The sequence below is a fragment of the Pleurodeles waltl genome, chromosome 1_2 (assembly GCF_031143425.1).
Source record: "Pleurodeles waltl isolate 20211129_DDA chromosome 1_2, aPleWal1.hap1.20221129, whole genome shotgun sequence".
NCBI classification, from domain to species: Eukaryota; Metazoa; Chordata; class Amphibia; order Caudata; family Salamandridae; genus Pleurodeles; species Pleurodeles waltl.
Genome location: NC_090437.1, coordinates 1,122,575,852 through 1,122,590,893, shown reverse-complemented (window position 1 = coordinate 1,122,590,893; position 15,042 = coordinate 1,122,575,852). Strand labels below are relative to the sequence as shown.

Sequence of the window (15,042 nt, the reverse complement as noted above, 5' to 3'; positions counted from 1 at the left end):
TTAAGATATTGGCCTCTGCTCCCTTAAGGGAGCCAAGGACAATATCCTAACACTGTTCTCGCCGTGCAGCCCGATGGGAACGCACATTTCAATGTTACTGATGGTCACCCAAGCGGAAACATTGTAATATGCTCGCTGGGACGTCACCCCCATGGTGGTGGCATCCTCTACGTGAGTTTGTTGTTCCCATGGTGGGACTGTCAAACACAGAATGAGGTCCTTGGTGTTTTAAAAGCTAATTCTTTATAGTGGCTATGTGGGTCAGAACCCTATTCCTCACGTGCCATTTTCACTAAATACACTAATTGTATTCCCAAACATCAGCGAGTGTTTTTCTGAACACATTTGTATATAATCCGTAGCTTTGCCTTTCTTTAAAAATAAGCCAATGGCCCTCAACTATCAACTTGTAATTGTTTAAAAATGCTTTCAATTAATCTCCAAATACAAATTTCATTTTGATAATCAAACTAACTTTGGAACCAAACACTGGCTTGACATCACCTGGACGTACATAGATGATATAATGAAAAATATGTTTAAATGTAGTGACCAACCCTTGTTGAATACATTCATTATTGTCCCAATAGTACAGTCAATATGCCTTAAAATAGCAGATTTACAGTCTTCAAAAATATTCTTCAGATGCGAACCTCATATTGTAATTGATACCACTATGTGCCCATGTTCCCAAATACATCCATAAGAGAGGTTCCCACTTATATACTAGTCACTCTCATTGTGCGCCTATGTCTTATGCAAGTACGTTTATGCTATTTACAGCATATGTCAAGGTTCCTTCATGACATGGCAGGAGTTATGATAATAAGCACAGGCAGAACCACATCATATTCCAGGCATTATCTTTATATGTGCATTTTAGTACTTTATTTGACATTCATTATTATTGTGAACCCATATATTCCAATCTGCCAGTCATGGTCTTCACATTAAACCAGGTAACCCATGATATGCCAGTCTGATACTCTCATTATATGTCAGCCAAGTCATCCTAACTTATATACCGCAACATATGAAAAACATTGTCCCTATAAGTACAGTGACACCATCTTATGACCTGATACCCTATTACTAGGAGTTATTGGTACCATATGCCAAGGAGACTTAATCATACCCTCAGGTACCTTACCATATGTAAATGAATAGCCTCACATCCTTAGAAGTCTTATCATGTGCTAATATTTGGTATTGTGCTCCAAGGTATCCCATCTAGTTTTAGTCAGTACGATTACATCTACAGCAACTTTTCAGACAGACAGACCGACAGGTGCGCACACACACACACACACACACTCACACACACTCACACACATGCACATACATAATCATAAGCACTTTGATCAATCCCTCCACCGCTCCAACTCTAACACCTTCACTCATCAATGTCTGGCACACCATAACTGACTTCCCATTCTGTACGCATGTCCCTCACCTGTGGCTCCTTGAGGAGTGAAATAATCCTTGGACCCTGTTCATGGCAATGTTCATGTTGTGATTTTGTGTTCCACGTGATGCAAGGCTGCAGAGGAGAGACATGGGGAGTGGGGCTCTGCTTAATACTGTTCACCAAGGCCATAAACACTGTAAGTGCACCTATGGGTGGTGTTGAAGTTATGAGGGAGAGCCTGGCTGCCTAGCCTGTAGGGCAGGCTAGACAAGCCATGCCTTCACTTGTTCCACCTTCAGATTACCTCTTTGTGCTTTAGAACAACATGTAGCTGCTCAGGGCCAAGCAGTAATCTGAACACTGGCAGAAATACGAGCCTGGCTGACGGTTGACGTTGTTGGAGCAGATATGCTAATATGAGAAATTTCTAATGATTTGCGTATGAATAGTAATGAGAAATATTGATAAAATAAACTAATATTTGAAAATAACATGTATGAGTAAAATGTGCCCACGGGGAGTGGTCACCATGTGTATTAACAAAATGCTAAATAATGAAAATATATATTAAAATTTGTACTAATGTGTCATACTTGAGTTTGTAACCTATGTTTTATGATAATTCATGTTCTTAACTTAGCCGAACTGGAGGCCTGGTCTTCGTTGGGCCTTGCTTGCTTAAACGTGGACATGCGATGAGCTGCCGAGGACTGGAACTGGAGAAAAGGACCTTGAACTGCACAGAGTTCAGACGGAGCTCTGCTAGAAAATTCTGTAAATGTACAAGTGGACAGGGGATGATGAGGAAAAATTTATACAATTATGTGTAGTGTAGGCTAAACGTACTTTCCCAGGACTTGAACAATGGAAGCACTGACTGAAAGACTGTGAGCAACAATTTCGTTACCTGAAGAGCCGGATGATGTTCTCATCGACAGAAGGACCAATCAAACTGATGGAACTTGAAGCTTGAACCGCCGCGAATATGTGTAGAGTCATAACTTCTGATAAGGTTGACCAATTAGCAATTAGTGGGACGGACTGAGAGACCCTAATAAAAAGTCATGACAAGGGAAGAAATTTAGAGCGGAGAGGGGAAAGTTGATGACGTCAGGAGATGCTGTCCTCAGTGCTGATAATTTGGCTTGCTTTCTGTGAGCCTGATACTTGCTGATGACTGATGACTGATGACCTGGAGACGAAGACTGACTCATTGCTGATCTATCTTGGATAGGTAGCTATTACAATGTGAGTGACTAACGTGTGCTTTTTCTTCTAGGTACCAACTGCGCTGTTTAAAATTGTTTTACTCTCTTTAGATAGATTTTTCCAAATTAATGAATTTTTGTCTAAATTGTTTTCGCATGAAGACCCACATGCTGATGCTAATTTGAGTTAGGTAGGCTGAGAAGGGTGACTTAACGGTGACAGCTGACTGACTGACTTGCATTGCTGAATTATTCATAATGTTAAAGGATTTGCTGACTTATGTTGATGCTCGTTTATGCTAAAAATTTCATGGTGAATAAATTGTTTTGTGATGATTAATAAAGCTTGATTAACAATAAAGCTGAATAAAGGTTTTGATCAGAATTGTAACTAATAGGGAATAAAAACGATTAACCTTTTTGAGAGTGATGGTATTTTCTTATTAGATACGGGTTATTCTGATGGTTGTCATTGATTGCAGTGCTTAATAGATGGTCCATTGGTTTACCACTTGACTAGGATACTCCATGCGATCCAAAAGGTTTATTGACTCATACGCGTCCCCTAGAAAGTTTACTTACTAAGGATCAGGTGCGCTAGCAACGTCAATGCTTTGGCCTCTTAAAAACATAATAGGGATTTGTGTTATTGTGGCAGCATTCAAAATAAACTAAAACATGTATGAAGGGGTGCAGTTAGTGAACCTCTTACCTCTGGCACTCATAAGTGGAGGAAGAAGAGTAAGGAAGCCAATTGCATGGCCCCTGCTAAGCATTCCCAGGGTGGAGCCACACCCTCTCTAATGGAGTAGCCACCATGGGACAAGAGGAAAAGTAGAAAGAGAGGCCGTGCAAGCAGATGAGACGATTATAATTCAGTCCTGGTGTATCTCAAATAACACTTGCATAATAACAGAGGCCCACGATCAAACTAAGAACCTTCCTATAAAGGGTGACAAAAGCTCGGGATCACAATGGTATTCCAGGCAGAATTACCATAGCATTCAAAAAGGCATTTCAGTGATCCTTTAAGGAATCCAAACAGCAAGATGAACAGCAAGGTTCTTGATGGTGCTGCGAGCTGAGAGTGCTATTCACTTAAGGTAAATACCAGTATCCCAGGTGGTAAAATTACCGGATGCGTTCTATACCTTCTGGCCCGAGCTTTGCATGGTGGAACAAGGCATATTCACAAGTCTTTCATGGTTTCCTGGAAAAACCTGTCTGAGGAACATTACAGGTTTAACTGTGTGTAAACGCCTGTTTGCACCTGGCTCAGGATTTTTTCCCACAATGTGACTTAATATGGGCCTAGCAGCAGATTGCGTTTATTGATATCATGTTAGCAATAATTTGTTTTGATACAGCACTTCAACATTCTGCCACTTCTGACCTCAGTAAATAAGTGGTGCTATTTAACAGTATCAAAATTATAAAAGCTTGAGCCAGCCTTATTGAGACTCGGTCCATGATATGCAGATTAAGTTTTCTCGCAATGATAAGTGCTTAATTCATTGAGCTATCATCTTCGGCACTGCTTGCCTTCTGATTTATCTGACCACAGTTCGTCAGACAGGAGGATCACAGCATCGAGGTCAACTTTGGCTGTTCATACTTTAAAGGAGTTAGTGCCCCGGCTTAAAGGCCATGCAGCCAGGAGGACACACATTAGACTTCTGCATACCGCATGCAGCCCCTTAGGAAAGCCTATATATCATAAAGTATTACAGTTTGAGAGCCATGTTGTTCCATGACTCACTCTAAATCACATCAATGAATTCAACAGTAAAGCCATTACTGAAAAATATCGAATTCATCTTCTAAGCTCCACACCCTCACTACACGTACTCAAATAATCATCACGTAGCCGCTTCTTCATCTCCACTGTAACCTCATTTTAAATATTTCAGTTACTTGAGATATTAGTTTTCAACATGCGATCTCACATGCTCTCCACTAACACTCTCCGGGACCCCCATCTCCTCAGACACTAGCTCTGAGCACACAACAGAAACAGCCCGTAGCCAAGTAACAAAATGTCTCAGCATAGCTGAGATATCTATCAATCTTTCATATTTGTTTTGTCGACGTCTCTGCCATCTTCAGTAAGGATACAATGGGGCAGATTTAAGAGTCCCTTGCGTCACTTTAGCCCCGCCTTAGCATTAATTTTTGATTCTAAGGTGGCCTTTTCCCTACGCAATATTTACAAAGTGGAGCAATGCATGAATTGCACCAATTTGTAACCCCTTGCTCCACATTATGCCTGTGCCAGGCATAATGTATGCAAGGGGGCGGGGCATTCCCCCGTTAGAAGGCACAAAAAATGGTGCAGTGATATTTGAAAGATTTCACTGCGCCATTTCTTCTGTCATTTTTAATGCCTGCTCAGAGCAGGAGTTAAAATGATGCATCCATTTAAATCAATAGGCCTCCTTGCACTTTGCTACACTAGCGTCAAATTGTTTGACGCTAGTGTAGCAAAGCATCATAATAGCGTCAAAAATGTTGTCACTATTGGTCTAACTACCGCCATGGCGCTGTATCTTAAATACAGTGCACACATGGTGTCGTTAGGGGGGGTAAAGGGGAGGAATGAAAAGTGGCGCTGCATTGGATTCAGTGCCACTTTTCTTAAATTCGGCCGATAGAGATGTCCTCCGTTGGCTCAGCTGAGATCTAGGCCACCTCAAGTTTCCCCTACAGTGACCATATAGCCTTTTGTTGCATTGGCAATAGTAGAACATACACAACATACAGTATATATTGTTATGAGTAATCTTAAAGGGAAACATCCTTTACCCGCAGTAGGAACAATGACCTGCCTTTGCAACGCAGTCTCTACTACAACTGCGATGTGATCACGCATTGCTTTACCACGCAAGTTGTTACAATGGCTGTAAAATTTGCTCCTGGCATTGTGGTTCTTCTCTTGCCATACACAAAATAAGATCGAGGCAATGTACAGTAGATCATCTAATGTAGCCATCCTTATTGGAGAGCGAAGGGCTTCTTACACAGATGATCACAATACATTTTGAAAAAATAGAAGGCTCTGGAGTGGGAGTACAGTCATAAAAAGAATAAAAGAGAAATGGATAAAAGAGAGAGCATTTTAGAACAAAATGGCCCCAATTCACAAACAACCACTGCCAAACCGATAGAAATGGTGTTGGCTATCTGCATTTTGGCTTTGTCACTGCTTTTTTTGTTTTGACCCGATTTTGGCAAAACATTATTGTTGGGGAAGCTTCCATGCCCTCATCAGTCTAAAACAATAGGCTAAAAGCAAAAATATGTTTGATATAAAAAAGCACACTTTTCCATAGTAGTCCCTGGACCTTAAGAGAACTACTTTGTGTATGGATATGCTCCACTTGCAGTGAAGTTAGCCAATGGGTGAAGTGGGCGGACCCATTGGCCCAATTTGTATGCTTTAGTGGGATAAAGAAAAATGTGAATGACATAATAATAATAGACCAATGGATGATGAGGGCTGACTGAAAGTACCTGTTAGTGAGTATATCATACATGTAATTGTACATAGATGTTATGAGAGAACTCCTGGGATGCGGTACCTGTCACAAAGTCCTTGCAAATCCCAATTTTCTCCTATGCACGAGCATTTTAAAGTGCTTTTATGTAATAACTTTATGCACCCATAAATGTGCTGCTCACCTGTAGTCTTTTTCAGGTTTCTTCAAAGGGAAAATAATTTAATGGGTGTTCTCTGTATGAATACACAAATAGGTATTCACAGTGCTTAATTTATAAAAGGAAGAATGCTGGTGCCCAAATTGCTGCTCAGAAGCCCGCAGCCAGCTCTATTAAATGTCAGCACACAAAATACCAAGATTGTGTAGTCTTGAATCCACCCCAGGCCTCATTCATCCACCACCAGCCACTTCATGCCCATTTATATCTCTGTTGCAGGTTCCTCCTTTTCCCTTTCAAACGGTTTTTCCATCTTTCGCTTCTGCCTTCTTTCCCCTTTGTCTGTTTTCCCTTCTTTTGCTCTCAGGGGATGTCTAAAGGGGAAAAATAAGTGCTGGTCCCCAAAAGTGAGTGTCTGTTTCCCCCACCGGCTATCACTGGCTCAAGTTAAGCACTGATGTATTGACAGAAATAAATCTTGGCCCAAATCCAGAATGGGAAGTTGCCTGCCAAACGTTTGTGAAAACTCAAAGTTCGACACGGTTGTGGCATTACTTAGCAGGTATAACGGTACAAGAACACCTCCTACTCTTACCTGGCAGCTGTTTTGCTAACACGTGTTATTACACAAGTGCATATTCATTTTTTGTGAATGCTTATTGTGAGCTTGCACTTATAAATGGAAAATATTGTTCTCTAATTTCAACCGGAGTGGTGACTGCCATTAACATTTAGATGCCAAATCTAAATGCTTTGCTGTTTCAGTTTTCAAAAAAATACAAAGCAAATGTTAAAAAGCGATATTGCAGCACTGTACTCATTCAAAATATCACAACAGACAATGCTGATTGACGGCTGTGTACCGTTTACATTGTACCCTGAAGGGGAGTCTACAAAACTACATAGTAACCTTAAGTGAAACGCAATTTAGCCACATTTGACGCTCCATAATATCATTTGTAGAGTGTAAGCAACTAGAAAATATCCTTCATTTGGTCTCAAAATATCCCTAAAACAATCAACAAAGTGAATGAAACCTTACTCAAATGAAATTCAAAACATGTTTTACTCTGTGTCCTATGCAAATTAAAACGACCCAATGTCATATCTGTACTTTGTTTCTGTAAACTGATGTGATAACCGCATTAAGACCATTAACTATAAGTATTCCATTCACCCCCAAGGAAAGTCCATTATTAATGGCTTGAAAACGTCCCTCATACTTCCTAATACATTCAAAGCAAGGCACAGGCACAAAGGTACTTTGGACCTACTTTAAAAGTTGGTGGAGAGGGAACCCATTCACAACAGTGATGGAGTTCCCTCCCTGCCAACATTATGGACTGTCAGCCTCTTTTTGATTCAGACATACCATATTTTGAAGATGGTGGAAACGACCTTGCGAGTGCTTTGGGACACAGAATCCCAACACAAAAGGATACCTCTGCACCCGTAGCCCCTGACCTGTGGAGAAGAGGACCAAAGGTGTGCCTACATCCCCAAGCACCACATGTTTGTAATCTACCTGTTGGTTGACCTCAACTGGCCACAGACTGCAGCCTTTTTCCATGGAGACTGATCTCCATTGAAATACATTGGGCACACAACGATGTACTACAAATCTGCACACAGCCTCTCCAGTGCCACCCTGAGTGATCTGTGGGTGTGGTCTTGACCCTTGACCAATACTCAACTTAAGTCTCGGAGATTGGTCATGTAAGTCATCAAACAGTACCTAAATGCAGAACTTGTTTTTCCTCCCATAGCATAACATTGCAGAACTCAGAAATTGCACTGTGTCCACTTTTTCAAGTGGAAAGAATTCATATTTAAAAAAGTACTTACCTGAACCATTTTTCTCTGATGCCTAAACATATATAAATATACTTGCTATTTTGAGTAGTGTGTCTCATTGTTTGACTATTATGTGAATTTGTAGATGTCTTGCACTCCTCTGTGTTAAGCCTAAGGCTGCTCGACCATGCTACCCCTAAACAGAGCACTTCAGGATTGCATAGCAAGCCCTGTCCACTCTCCGGGGAATCCCTGGACCCTTTACACAGTATTCATATACCACATAAAGGGTCAACTTCCTACACACCCTAATACAAAGACTCTACAAAGCTGGCACAGAGGGGACTGCTCTTGAATGGATCACATCCTACCTTCAAAACAAAGCAAATGTCATCTGTACTTCCCCTTTCTCATCCAAACCCTACTTCACAAAAGCAGGGGTCACTCAAGCCAAGCAGAATAATAAAACAGTTTGTTACACCAGTGTGCAAACTCAATGTAAACTTACCAGGTTTGCTGAAAGTTTTCCAACCTGCTGCTCTAAATGCGACAATCGTCGTGAGGTTTGGCAGAGAAGTAAATAGCATGTGTTCTCATTTTATCAACTTTGCAAGGATAAATGATCAGATGAACTTCGGGTTACCTAGATTTCTCAATTAACTTCTTTAACTGGCTGACCTGCTTGGTTAGTGTAATACCTGTGCAACACCTGGTACTTACCAGCCCTCGGGAGAGCTGTGAATTAGGCATGATTTTGTCAAAACATTGAATACTCCACGCTCACTAGTAAACAACACATAATTTCTTATGTTCACATTCAAACGCACAACACCTAGTGCCTCATTACCAATCTGGTGGTCCATAAACCGCCAGACTTGCGGTGGTGATCACACTGCTGCTGACAGGGGCTGTCCGACCGGCACATTATGACCTTGGCAGAGCCACCACGATCCGTCCGCTTGCACCCCCAGCCGACGGCCTGACAGTGCCAGCGGTCTTAATCTGCCAGGGCGGAGTTTCCGCCAGTCTTTGCACTTGCGACTTGGGGCAGTGCAGGGGCTCCAATGGACAGCCCCTTCGTGCTTTTCACTGCCTGAATGACAGGCAGTGAAAAGTGCGATGGGTGCTGCTGCACCCGACGCACTGCAACATTGTCAATGTTGTGGTGAGCATTCCGCTAGCCCAGCGGGCGGAAATGCTGTTTCCGCTCACTGGCCTATCGGAAAACTCATTATAGGGCCAGCGGGCGGAAAACCGGAGCAGCGGTTTTCCATCCAAAAGAGTTTGGCGGGCAGCTTCCGAAATGAGGCCCCTAGTGTTTGGCAAATTCCAGAGGCTGGGCTGGCTGGGTTGGCTGGGATGGTTTTGCCTGAAGCCTCATTCAAAGTACTTCTTTCGACCTCCCCAGAAAATTTACAGCTGGATGAGCCTCCACTTGTTTTTATAACTCTGAAACTGTGATTTTTATGGAGTGGTTTGTTCAGGTTATTAGCAAGAAGAATCGATTATGTTCCCCCGAGCATAGCAGGTACTGGAGAGAATTTTGACTGAAACGTGGATACAAATTAAATATTTCAACAATGGGTGTGAGGAACTCATAAAAGTCCTGGGCTGATTTGGGCCATATTCTTTGTGAGTAGTGTCATTGTAGGTGTTTAAGAGGTCAGACATGAAGAAACTGTTCCATCCAAATTTATCATGCAACAAATACAAAAAACACATATGCACCTAAACTATACCAGAGCTAATGGTTTGCTAGTGGTATTCTCATAAGGGGTGGGTTGATGCTACCTTAAAACTGCAATAACATTAATGGCATTCTATCAGTAATTCCCCGAAGGAAGGAGACAATGAGATGCAGTGTGTAGCTACACTCCTTTTAGCATATCAATAATTTGGCATCACAGTACAGTTCTTCATAAAAAATCCAGGGGCCCAAATGCTGGCAATTATTTTTTTCCCCAACCTCCCATTGGATATTAAACAACATACATATTTGGGGTACAATGGGTCTCTTACAGCTCTGGAACCTTCTTCTAAAGCACTAATGATGAAATATTAGCTCAGAAGAACAATAGGCAAAGTACAGTGAATCAGAGCACTCAAATTCTGAGAGCCCCACTGAAGGCAATTGAGTGGCTTAGGCTAATAATGTCTGGAACAGACAATATGCTCCAACATTCCAATATTTGTTATTCTGTTTCTCCCTTTTTAATTTAGAATATTTTACCCCCAGTGGGTGGAATGTTTTAATAACATTCTAACCCTACTGCCTCAGGCTACATCCATTGTTAAAGGCACTCACCCTTGTTACAAGCCTGTGGCTCGGACCTATAACTCTGGTATTGGGACTATACCAACAGCTATATTCCTCAGCAGTGGGTTAAAATTCCGTATTGTACTTGTGTATGTAGCCATACCAGATTTTAACCTAGTCATAGATATCATTTGTGTGGCAATTATCCTTCTATAGTTAGCTCACCTCTTCTTGTTGTTCTGCTGAAACTTTCAAGGCAGCATACAATGTGAAACTAGTTGTACATTTTTACTTACCCTGAGGTAGTTGAGGGTGAAATTGGTTAAACCCATTCGGGTGATATTTTTGGACAACTGCTCCAGCACTTGAGGATCTTGTGCCTTTGAAAAGAAATAACAGTTAACATCACTGTTCAAATAATGCTTTTGAGTCAGTCAGAATAAATGTCATATTACCGTTTTGTATAAAAGGTGATGTGCCAGATTTGCACATGGGTCTTAGAAGTTGAAAACTGTAGATGTCCTTCTACATTTGAAGAGGAGTTCAGATTCAGACTTTTGTGGGATTTGCAAAAATCAATAGTGTACTCATGGAAATATATGTAAACTGTAGATTACTGTGAGTACTTCTTCAGCATCAGACCTATTTAAGTAGACTGTGCAGAAGTTGAAGAATCCACATGATTAACACACTGTCTTACATACTAGAGGGAGGCCCGACAGCTCACCAGCTCAACACATGCAATGGCCTCTGCTCCCATGATGGAAGACTGGAATGTATAGATCCCTCCCAGCAGGTAGTGATATCCATGTTTCAGTGGAGTCACTGATAAGGTGGCTCCATTGAAAGCAATGAAGCTGTACCGAGTGGGAGCCATGTTTGTTGCACCTGTTTCTAAAAAATAAAGAAACAATGACACATCAGTAGTTTTCTCCTGAGAAATGGGGCCATTGTGCATATTTGCACAGCAGTTCAGGGTAGGAAAAACAATCAAATGACCCTTTTGACCTGATGGCCCTGTGGCAAATGAACGAAGCCAGAGAAGGCTCTGCTAGTGTTAACCCAGCAATCCTTCCTACTCTATATAGTGCTGGAGGACAGCTATTTTGATGGGTAAGACCACCACTAATTTACAGTGCTGCTCCTGCTTCGCCAAACTCTAAAATACACGATAAATGTATATTTGCACGTGATGCTTTTTACAAAATGTTTCAAAACAGTGAAACATGTTTCGGGGTGCTACACCTGTCCTTGGGGGCCCATTAAACATAAAGGGCTTCATTACGACCCTGACTGATGGGATACTCTGTCAAAAATGTGATGGAAATCCCCACCGCCATATTAGAAGTTCTATTGTATCCTATGGAACTTGTAAGACGGCGAGCAGGATATCCATCACGTTTGTTACAGAGTATCCCATACACCAAGGTCATAATCAGGCCGAAAGATGCTAGGCAAACCGTGATTCGTGAGCAAACTCCTGCTTGCACCCAACTTGAGATTGCACGTCAGGTGTAAATTGTGCCCTCTTGTGTTCACCTGTAATAATTTTGCCTTGTAGAATGGAGCAAATTTTCATTTTGAATAATTTGGAAAGAAAAAACATATGTACAATGTGCATGCTATCGCCAGTTTTAAGGTAACTTGCTTCCAAGTTAATTTGGAGGTACATTTAGCATAGACGTGTTGCATAAATATAACTTCGGACACGGGTTATTCCAATGAAGCTTACCTAATATTTTTAATGTGTTGTTATGAATTAAATTATGTATACCAGGGGAAATATATACATTATTCATTATCAACTTCTTTACTGACAAAAACTAGTAGGGCTCATTTTCACAACCATTATATTGTTTGAACTCTTAATCAAAATTCTAGATCGCCACATTATCTCCAAACTCAAATGATTTACCAGCCCCCATTTGCATTTCTATGATTTGTTTTTACATGAAATGTTTGTTAAGTGTGCTGCTACCACAAAGGATATTCTGGGGCAACCAAGCTACAACAAAGCCAAAGTGATAAGAAATGAAAGTCTAAGTGGAGCAGGAAAAACCGCCAGGTTCTCAAAGCCTTGCAGAAATGGACAAGAAGAAGTAGGCATGCAACCACGCACTGACCCTTCTTTATCATAAGGGCATGCAGAAGATTCACGTGGGAGAATCAATAGCAGCACGCCAGATTATAAGGAGAAACAGCTGTTGAAAGTAGAAGGGTCCATTCTATAGGAAGCTCAGTGACGGATGCAGACATCCATGAACACATTTGCTTTGCATTATGGAGCCAATGGAGATATGATGACAAACTTTAGAGGACAAAGAAACATTAAGATGAAAGTGGATGGCAGCATTTTGAAACATCTAGAGATGAGCAGTTAGGGTATTTTGGATTACCCAGATAAAAAGAATTTCCATAATTTAGGCAGGAAATGATAATGGAATGAATAAACATTTTTCTGCAATCACCATGTAAATGGCAGACTTTTATGCACAAGACAGATATAATAGAAGCAAATGGGAGCAGTACAAGTGATTTGGGAGAGAAACAAAGCATTGTCAAATGGGCATCACAGCAATAACCAAATTCAGGGAGTACCGCAAATGATCAAAACAACCACCTCATCAGCGTTAAGCTTGAGGGCAATAACTCTCATCAAGCTGGCTAACATAAGCAACCATATGCAAAAGTTGGCCTTGGACTGGACCGGGGCTCTGTCTAGACTGTCAACAATTTGATTATAGTAGCATAGATCATACCTAAGTAACAGGCCATGAGATTGGATGAGAAGTCCTAATCAAATGAAACAAAGCTTTAAAAGAGTACGTCTAAGTAACAAGCACTCAGCTGCAATGAAAGTTAGATATTTAAAAGGAGAATGAAATAGGGGACGGTGGACCACCTGAGAGTGCTGAATAAAAGCCAAGTGGAACAATCAACTGGCACCATGTCTGAGCAGAACCATAAATTTGAGCTGAGGGTGGTCGAGTCATCATAATGGAGTACGATACTGTAGACAATGCTACAGTTAATTCTAAAATTATCAGGCTGGCTTTGCTTCCGAAATCCTGGGCCATGGGTCCAGACACTGCCAGAAAAGCAGATACTTTGTAGTAGCCAAAAACCTGACAGAGCAGAATAGAAAATGCCCTTTGATTTTAGATACTTAAATGGTTGGAAATCAACATGTTTTCCAGAAGCGTGATAGGAAAACACAGCAGAGAAATAGATATATAGTTGCTAAGGAGCAAAAGCTCTATCCTAGTTTTTTTTAATCCTCTAAGGATTTTTTGCAAACAGAGGGCATGGCACAGTTTTATAAGAGCAGGAATGAAAGCTGCAGGAGCGGAAGCGAACATACAATGTGGCGCCTGACGTGCAGAGGGGACTCATTGCTTTAGAAACAAAGCTTTATTTTATATTATAAAGACAACAGCCTTGTGAGAGTTGCCCAATACAAAAACTCACAAATTTACTAGAAAGCCACATTGCTCAGTTATACAAACTTATTAATATATCATGAACAATATAATCAGAAAATAAATGCATGGTTCCAATTACAACTACGTAGACAAAAAATGATTCAGGCATTGCAAGCGGCACAATACCACAAGCAGAGCTTTACCACCAGGAAGTGAAATTTCAAAAGTAATGCATTGTGTAGGCAGCTGGGAGGATGAGGTGTCATCATTCCTACCTTGTCAACATCTTGGCTAGACTCAAACACTTGCAAAACAAACCCCTACTACACACAGCCTTTACACTGTACCAAACTCTTTGCTGGTAGGTCACTTTCTGTGAGCAATCATTCAGATGTGAGTTGACAAGCCTTTACTAAAGACAGCCTTCACCTTGTATACAACTCTGTATGGAGGTCCAATCCCCTGTGGTCGGTTAAGCTCCTACTATGCACAGTGTTTGCCAGTACACTACTCTTCACAGAGAGCTCACTAGCTTCAGATACTCAAATCCCCTTAAAGGACCAAGACCCTACTATGTACAGCCTTCAATCTGCGTACAAGTCTTTATGGAGAGCCTACTCCCTCCCAGTACTAAAGCCACCTTATTTAGCCAGGCCTCTACTTCACACAGACTTCACACTGTGCAGAACTTTTCCAAAGAGCCTACTACCATCAGACACCCAAGCGTCCCTATTGTGCAAAGCCTTTTCCCTGTACCAAACAGTATTAGCATAGCTGACCTCTTGTGGGCAATCAATTTGAGGAGTGTAGACAAGCCCCCACCACGGACAGCCTTTGCCCTGTGCACAACTATTCACAGAGACCCCACTCCCTCCAGACACCAAAGCTCCCTTAGGTGGCTAAGCCCCAACTAATTTTTGCATTTGCCCTGTACTGAACCTTTTGGGGGTAACCGATTGCTTATGTCCAATCAATAAGATGCGGGTGGGCAGGTCCCTACTACGCACAGCCTTCACCTTGTATAGAAGTGTTTACAGAGAGCTATTCTCTTCAGACATGCATGCCCCACCAGGTGGCCACATTTCACTATACGCAACCTTTGCCCTGTACTGAACTCTTCGGGGCTAGCTGGCCTCTTGTGGGCAATTAGACATGTGTAGGAAACCTTTGTTATGGTTGGTCATTGCTCCATATCTAATCCTTTGTGGACAGGCCAGTTTATTTACACACTAATGCTCAATGAAGCTCACTGAAGCCCACTTAGGTGTGTAAACCTCACTATGGTCCAGATTTACAAGG

The 15,042-nt window shown here is 41.5% G+C and overlaps 1 protein-coding gene across 4 annotated transcripts in view; it reads right to left on the bottom strand.

Annotated features, from left to right (window-relative positions):
* Positions 1-15,042, bottom strand: part of LDB2 (LIM domain binding 2) — a 1,065,253-nt gene that overhangs the window by 183,621 nt on the left and 866,590 nt on the right. For all 4 annotated transcript variants that reach the window (XM_069202302.1, XM_069202319.1, XM_069202310.1 and 1 more), the window contains exon 5: positions 10,618-10,701. In XM_069202302.1, the coding sequence (XP_069058403.1) occupies positions 10,618-10,701 (84 nt within the window). The remainder of the gene's footprint in view (positions 1-10,617; positions 10,702-15,042) is intronic.